The sequence below is a fragment of the Opisthorchis viverrini genome (genome assembly GCF_000715545.1).
Source record: "Opisthorchis viverrini unplaced genomic scaffold opera_v5_229, whole genome shotgun sequence".
Classification (NCBI taxonomy): domain Eukaryota; kingdom Metazoa; phylum Platyhelminthes; class Trematoda; order Opisthorchiida; family Opisthorchiidae; genus Opisthorchis; species Opisthorchis viverrini.
Genome location: NW_008751888.1, coordinates 148,891 through 156,749, shown reverse-complemented (window position 1 = coordinate 156,749; position 7,859 = coordinate 148,891). Strand labels below are relative to the sequence as shown.

General features: G+C 48.1%; 2 protein-coding genes across 2 annotated transcripts in view; one reads left to right on the top strand and one right to left on the bottom strand.

Moving 5' to 3' along the window:
- The window catches only part of T265_08685 (hypothetical protein), a gene marked incomplete at both ends in the record, with an annotated part of 13,899 nt that extends 12,777 nt beyond the window's left edge, over nt 1–1,122 (top strand). Inside the window, one exon of the mRNA XM_009174559.1 lies at nt 843–1,122. Coding sequence (XP_009172823.1) covers nt 843–1,122 — 280 coding nt within the window. The remainder of the gene's footprint in view (nt 1–842) is intronic.
- Nucleotides 1–7,859, bottom strand: part of T265_08686 (hypothetical protein) — a gene marked incomplete at both ends in the record, with an annotated part of 41,966 nt that overhangs the window by 24,251 nt on the left and 9,856 nt on the right. The gene's annotated exons all lie outside the window — the stretch shown is intronic.

Genomic DNA, 7,859 nt, shown 5'->3' with positions numbered 1-7,859 from the left:
AATGTCCCAGGTGCCCACATTCAATTCATGACCATCATAAGCACCAGCGCCCACACTGATGCTTCACAGCCATACAACCATTGTTTGAAAGCTTCATTGTAAAGGAAAGAATAAAGGTGGATGCCGAAGGGACTTAGTTCCACTTTACTATAATCACTCCGAGGTGCCTACACCTATAGACAAAACAGCACTCTCTTCGGCATACGCAACGCATATTCCAATCAAAACAGCTTCTGGTGCTGGACACATACTTCAGTGGAAGTACACGTCGCACAACTGAAACCTCGCTTTCTTTCTAATTGTGGATACCGCTCACCACGAGCCGTTTTTTTTTCAAAATTGGCATTATCACCGACTCTCTCCAGTTGTCTGGGACAGACTCCTTTTCCCAAATACAAGCAAACAGATGAGACAAGCGCTGACTGGGGACTTCAGCCCCATCTTTCAACAATGTGGGTAGGATGTCTCTAACTTGCATGCAGTGTGGTGAAGCACCTAAATCGCCTGCGGTCATGGACACAACCGACGGAAACCTGGTCCCGTCAATATATCGACTACGCAGGTGCAGTTGGTGGTCAACATTTTTGGGTTTTAGTCGACGTCTATAGCACGTAGTCAGAAATCGTCCCACTGCCATTAAAATCCAAGAGTTCCGACGTCTATCGGCGGCTTTAGGAAGTTAGAGGACAAAGGCAGTCAGTTCACATCATTCACCTCCGCAGAGTTTTGTCGGGGGTATGGTGTAACTCATGTACGTTCGCTGCCGTTTTACTCACAGTCGAACAGAGAGACAGAATGCTTCGCTGACACCATGAAGAGTACACTTTAGAAATTCAAAGTAGACAGAAGAAATTTTCCGATTTATCCTGCTGGCATATCGAACGAAGCCAAACTCCAGTTCACCTGATAGTGTCACCAGCAGAGGCACTGCTCCCAAGCTCTGAACACCGCGCGACACTAACCAGCAGCAAGACAATGAAAGAACAGTCCAACCGGCATCATGGTACAACCGCGCTCTCCTTCACGAAACGACAGAGTGCTGTTTCGCGACTACACCGGCAGACACCCCAGGACACATCCTTCGTCGGTGCAGTTGTGCCCTATGAGATACATGTTGCCTGAGACAGGTGGATCTAGCACACAAAATCCGAACGACAAATGAGCAGATCCTATTAATCGGAGCGAGTAGGTCGAGTCTAGAGGTGCTTCCGAAATTTTTTATCTGGAAGCATTGCGAAAAATCCATCAGCTGTTTTTCAGGAGGCCCAGTATGAGGACAAATAATGACAACGCTGAACAGACGGGATTTGCAAGCCGGTGAGGTCACCGCAAAAGAACCACTGACTTCGCAGGTGCGTCAACGAGCTTCAAGAGGTAAATGGTTGGCGGAATTCCGCACCGAAACAACTTTACCGCTCATAGTAGAGGGCTGCTACGGCCGAAAAGCCTATCCCACAAGCGATTAATCAGCAAGACTAGGCCGCTTCAGCACCTCGATTGATCCGTTGTTTCCTACGCGTCCTGTTCTGCGCCATCAACTACGCACAATGTTGACCAATAAACACCTTCATGGTGGGATCTCGCCTAGTTTTGATACCGTTCCTGACCCAGGCAAAGGGATGTAACGCACGTGACGGATGTCTTTATCAAGTGATATGAGGTCACAGTGACTATATTGCAAAAAACCCAGAACAGTAAATTCGCCCGATGAAGACTAAGTAAAGAGGCACCTGTATTCCGCCTATACTACTCTCCTAGCCTAAGCAGGCCATAGCAAACGCCGGCAAAGATGACAATGTTACCATCGATATCGCCGCTGATGCGTCGCCGCGCCACATGAAATACTTGTTCAAATATCCAAATGGAAGGAAGATAGTCTTTGGTTGTAACACCCTTCCGGTGCTAAACTGCCACGCTACCAGATGCAGGAGGGTTTGGATTCAGAAAGGTTGCCTAAGCCCTAGACAAAAGTAGAGATGCATAAGTCGGCTTCGAACCATCATAATCAGGCAACAGCTCCTCACAGACTTACAAACGACCGCGAGAGTTGGCGTACAGCGCCTTAGGGAGGGTCAAGAATTTGTGGGGGACACTCTTGCTCCATAGTGCCTGACGGTCCACAGATTAAAAGGCAGCTTTCAGATCAAGAAACAACCATTGTAAGTTTCTGGAAGCAGTGTCGCTGTTCTAGAATCTGTTGGAGGGTGAAGATGTGATCTTCCCCTTGCAGGACGGAACCCATTAGTGCACAATTGATGAGAGCCATAATATAGTTCAGAAGGTACAATAATAATAATAATAATAATAATAATAATAATAATAATAATAATAATAATAATAATAATAATAATAATAATAATAATAATAATAATAATAATAAGTATGGTCGACAGTGGTGAGTTGCAAAACGTTGACTTCCTACTCCCTGCGCTCGATATTCCGATATGTGCATATGGGAGTGTGAGCACGAGTTGTTGCTGCGTTTACTAGACGGTACAGACAGTCAATGTCAGACGAGTCACCTTTGTGTGACGTGGTTTGAGTGTAGAAAAAAAGGCTAGTCTCGTGATCTAGTAGGAAACTGAGCTGAACAGTCAAGTATGTGGGTGAAAGGATACCTACAAACCCAGTTTGGTTTTCGCAGGTCTGCCTCCTCTTGTGTCCAGTCAACTGTCGAAGGACAAGACCAGAAAGCACCTTCGATGTCATAGCAAACAGGCTGATGCCACGATGGTTTTCACAGAACGTCCGCGTACCCGTTTTGAAGATAAGGACAACTGTCGACATGCCCCATTCTGCAGGCACTTCCACCTTGTCCCACATCGCACCAATAAGCCTTGTCGGATGGGTCACCAGGGGTTCTCCGCCTTCTTTGAAGAGGGATGGATACAGACCGTCCAGTCCTAGTGCCTTCTCACGTTTCAGTGGGCCTATTTTGTATCTTATTTCTCCTTCCGAAGGGCGATCAAGGTTTTCATTTCACTCGCCCGTATGCATTATCTCCACAGGCTGTGTTGCAGGAGATCGGCTAACCCGTTCTTCGAAGTGTTCGGCCCATCTTTCTAGTCGACGGTTTTGCAAATTAATGAGCCGCTTTTTCACTTAACGTTTCGCTGACCATTGCTTTCTTAGGGACAGTCAATTGTATCATTTGATACATAACATGGCTGTTTCCCGTAGCAAAAGCCTTCTCCATCGCCTCAGCTTTCGACGTCCACTATGGCTCTCGGTCTTTCATTGGACTGTTCACTATCTGGCGCTCGAGGGATTTGCGTTCGCCGTCGTACTCGCTACCTGCTAGTATCGATTTCCTGGCACACTCATGAACCTGCTAGTATCGATTTCCTGGCATCAATCATGAATATCGACCTCGACGACATTCAGTGGTCTTGTGGTCGAATTGGAGAAGTTGGACAGACAGCACTGAACGCCACTGACATAGCTCCTTTCACATTTTGCCACGCTTCATCCACATGTTCACTGCCACCACAGTATTGGCTTACTGTGGAGTTGCTGGGCCATTCAGGTCAATCCTGTTGAGCTATAGTAGTTCTTCGAAGACGGTGGATTGGCATGCTTCTCGGTGACTTATGAGGGCCTGAGGGGATACGGTGTCATGCGTCCAAATATCACGATGTGAAGAGAATTAAAAATTGTGCCCCAGAAAAATGGCAGTCTTGAACTGCAACTCTTCACCTATGGCTAGTGGCCACGTGATCCAATTGGTGGCCGCCAGGTTAGGCGATGTGAACGTCAGTGCTCAAACACTGTAGCGGTTAGGAACAGTTCATGACCAGTACACAATCGGAGTCGCCCTCCCATCTGTGCGACGAGCATCGATTCCGAGTTGACCCCCCAAAGAGCTCAGACGACCTACTTGAGCATTCATATCACGAATAAGCCTGGACAACCCGCAATAGAAAGTATCCATCTCCGCATCAGAACTGAAGTGTATTGGGGCATGAGCCGCTTTTATGTCGAGAACTGAATTGATTAACAGGACGGCGCAAAGACAACTATTTACCGAGACCCAATCCAGTAAAGCACGTTCAACTCTGAGACTGAGTGCAACTCACACGCCATGCGTTCCACGAGTCATCACTTCTGGATCACCGGACAAACAAGGGGAGAATTGTGAAAGACCTTAGTTCGTCCTTGGCATTCTGGTCTTGTGTGCGTCTTTCGGAGACAGCATACGTCAGTATTTGAGGGAGCACAAGGTTTCAGTGAGCACTGCATCTTTGCCGACGACATAGAGTACGGAGGTTAAAACCTCCTAAGAAACTCGTGGATTTCGAAAGGTTTTGTTTATTGTTAATAGGCAGCTAGATAGTCGATATTCAGCTGCACACCCTTTCGGTGCCTAGCTGCCATGTCACCCAAAGGTTGCACGAGGGCTGGGATACTGCCAGGTTGCCCAAACCTAGAGAGGCGAAGTCGAGAGGTAGAGGTCGGGCTCGAATTATGGACCTTCGGATCAGTAAATCCGAGCTCTAACCACTGAGCCACCTATAAGGCAGCTGGGTGCATAAGGCCCATCCATCAGATAACTGACAGTCAGATGAACCAGCGACGTTCGCTTGCGTGGTGAGAGTGGGTTGGGGACATCGGTGGACTCAGTGGACAAATGATCCGATCAACGGATCAAAAGGAGGCAGGTGTCACTGTGACGATATGCGAAAAAGACGAAACAGCAATTCACTCTCTCAATCGCCGTCTTGAGCAGTGGGCTTGGTTACTGCCACGTTGCCCAAGCCTAGACAGGGGAAGTCGAGAGGCAGAGGTCGAGCTCGAACCACGGACCTTCCGGTCAGTAAATTCGCGCTCTAACCACTTGAGCCATCTCGACCCCTGGTCTACAATACAATCACTGAAAAAAAACCAACGGGCCCGAATGGAACATTGACACAAACCCATCATCGGTAATGGAAATCCAGCGTAAGATTTCAATCTTCAAGCGCGATAAGGCACCTGATCTACACTCCGAGCTCTTCAAAGAAGGTAATGAGGTCATGGTGAACAGCCTGACAACCATACAGCAGAAAATTTGGAACGAAAACAGAATACCGCCATCAGTTTTCAAAAAGGGAGCAAGAACGTCATGTGAAAACCATCGTGGTATCAGCCTGGTATCTGTCGCACATTAAGTGCTCTCTGGTATTATTTCGAGTAGGTTGGATCATCGGGAGGCAGATCCGTGAGAATCAAGCTGGGTTTCGCTCTGATCAAAAATGCATCGAACATATCTTTACCTTAAGATAAATCCTTGAGTAGCGCCACTCCTTCAGGCGTTCCATGGTCGGTTTCCTGGATTTGAAAGTTGCTCTTAATTCTGTCGATCGCCAGCACTTTGGCAGTGTGTAGCGATCAAAGAGGTTCCTTTTAAATTCCTCTTCCCTTTGAGAACACTGTTTGCGAACTCCTGTGGGCGCGAACGAGTATACGGGAAGCTCTCGCGTGAGCTCACCACGTCCAGTGGTGTAAGACAAGGCTGTTCTCTTTCCCCTTTCCTCTTCAGCTTTGCTATTGATGTGCCGATTGAAATTTCTCCGAGATTTCAATTTCTCTGAAATCCCGAAAATCGAAATGCTTCAGGGGCGTTTCCTCACAGACATTGAGTATGTAGACCATATTGCTCTCCCTGGTTCCAGTACTTCCCAAATGCAAACGATTTTAAATAACCTAAATAGCTCTGCCGCACGGTTTGGCATGCGCTTCACACTTGCAAAGAGTAAAGTGCTGCTACAAGAGTGGCTGGGATCAGACCCACACCTCAAGCTTGCAGGCGAGTCAATCGACGTGGTAGATAAATTTGTTTGCTTGGGCAGCTGTATAAGTTCCGGTGGACTGATTGGAGATGAGATTTCTCGAATCGGAAAGGTCAGGGCAGCTTTTGCCAACCTCCGACACCCATGACACCGACGTGACTGTCAAGGGAAAGGTTCACACTGCGGTGGTGCGATTCATACTGCCTTATGGATCCGAGACCTTGCCACTACGCGCAGAGGACATACGCAAGATGTCAGTGCTCGATCATCGCTGTCTCCGGATCATTGGTCAGGTCTGATGGGAAAACCGGATTAGTAATGCTGAAATACGTCAGATGGTCTTGGGAAGAAGGAACTCTCCCTGGCGATAGATGAATTACTCACGCTTCATAGGTTGCGCTGGTTGGGACATGTACCCCGCATGCCAGAAGACCGTCTGCCTCACAGAGGTCTTTTCTCTCAGCCCTGTGTTGAGTGTAAGCGACTGAGGTAGACAATGTATGGCAACGAAGTATGAAAATCCTAACAAGTGAACCCAGTCGGGTCCGCAACTGCCACAGCCCTGGATGGGAACCCCGGGACTAAAATCCCCAGTGGTTAATTACGTTGGCGGAAACGACCCAATCGCGCAGTCAGTGGTGATCGTGAATCAAAGCTCTCGTCTTTAATGTGTAACTATCCGATTTCCGAACAAACTCAACATGCCTTTGCCTCCATGGCCTAGCTTTGTGTTCAAATTTCCCGTTTTCCGGTGACCGAAACTGTGGCAACTGGATCCCGTGTGCTTATGGCACACGGTTAATAGCTGATGAATTGATTGAATTGCGGACAAACGATAATTCCCGGTTGCCCAGACAGAGGAAGAGGGTTTTGAGGTACCCCCACGTTGAGCTTGGTCTTAAGAGTCTGACCCAAGAAGCAGTGGGAGGATTTAGGGTTTCGTTCGGAGACCCTGACCCTAGCCTATGACTCAATAGTGAGACCTACTCAGCTATAGGGGGTGACCTAACCCGAGGGCGCAGGGAGTAGGGCGTCACCGGTCTGGTCGCCGGGGTAAACACCTTACTGCCTCCACAATAGCACCAAACGAGATAGCACAACTTTACCCCCAGACCATGTCGTTCCACGATTACTCGAAGTACGGGATCTTGTTACTTTGGGTTCAACTGCTCCCCTATGGCCTTGCTGTCAAGGTTGCACATTGTAGAACGAATTTCCAATCTGTTAAACTCGAGGGATCATTGTGGCACTCAAGCCCGACCAACCGTCAGAGTTCGAACAACAAACCCTCCAGTCATTAAATTGCGCTCTAACAAACTCGAGGGATCATTGTGGCACTCAAGCCCGACCAACCGTCAGAGTTCGAACAACAAACCCTCCAGTCATTAAATTAGCGCTCTAACCACTTAGCTATCTCGCTCCTTAAAAAATAAAGGGACCCGTTTTAAGCCACCGCTACAACTGATGCACTGCCGCACAAACATCTAGTTAAGCTATATGAGAAATTGGAGCATAAACGCCGTTGATAATCCATAATGGCAGCACATTCGGCATGACCTAATCGCACAAAACGGACAATGCAAAGCACCGAGGTTTTGTGTCAATTTCACAACCCTTTTTCACGCAACAGGCCGGCTCTTAATAGTCAGGAACAGTACTCTTTTGGCAAGCGATTGAAACGACAGAGGACCGATCAGCCACATATAATGTGCAACTGAGCACATATCCCATAACCAAAGTGATTAGAGGGTCATGCACACCTGCCACGTAAAAGTGAAAGACGTGTCGAGCTTCGCCCACGCAAAGGCCGTGGGTCACTATTATTCGACAGCCAGAAACAAGCATTGCGGCCGGGCGGCAAAAGGCAGTCCTTAAGTTAGGAAAATATCGAAAATCGGTCCAGGAAGTGTTACTTGAAGATCTCGCGGAGCGGTGCCATTAATCAAGTATGGAGGTCACCGAAATTCATCTGTGCAGCAGCTCATGGCCGAGCATCCGGAGCAGGCAGACATTGACACCACCACACACACCAGCAGCTATCGACCGGTACTCCATTGCCGCAGTATCGGGTTTACTCACTAAAACTGTCAT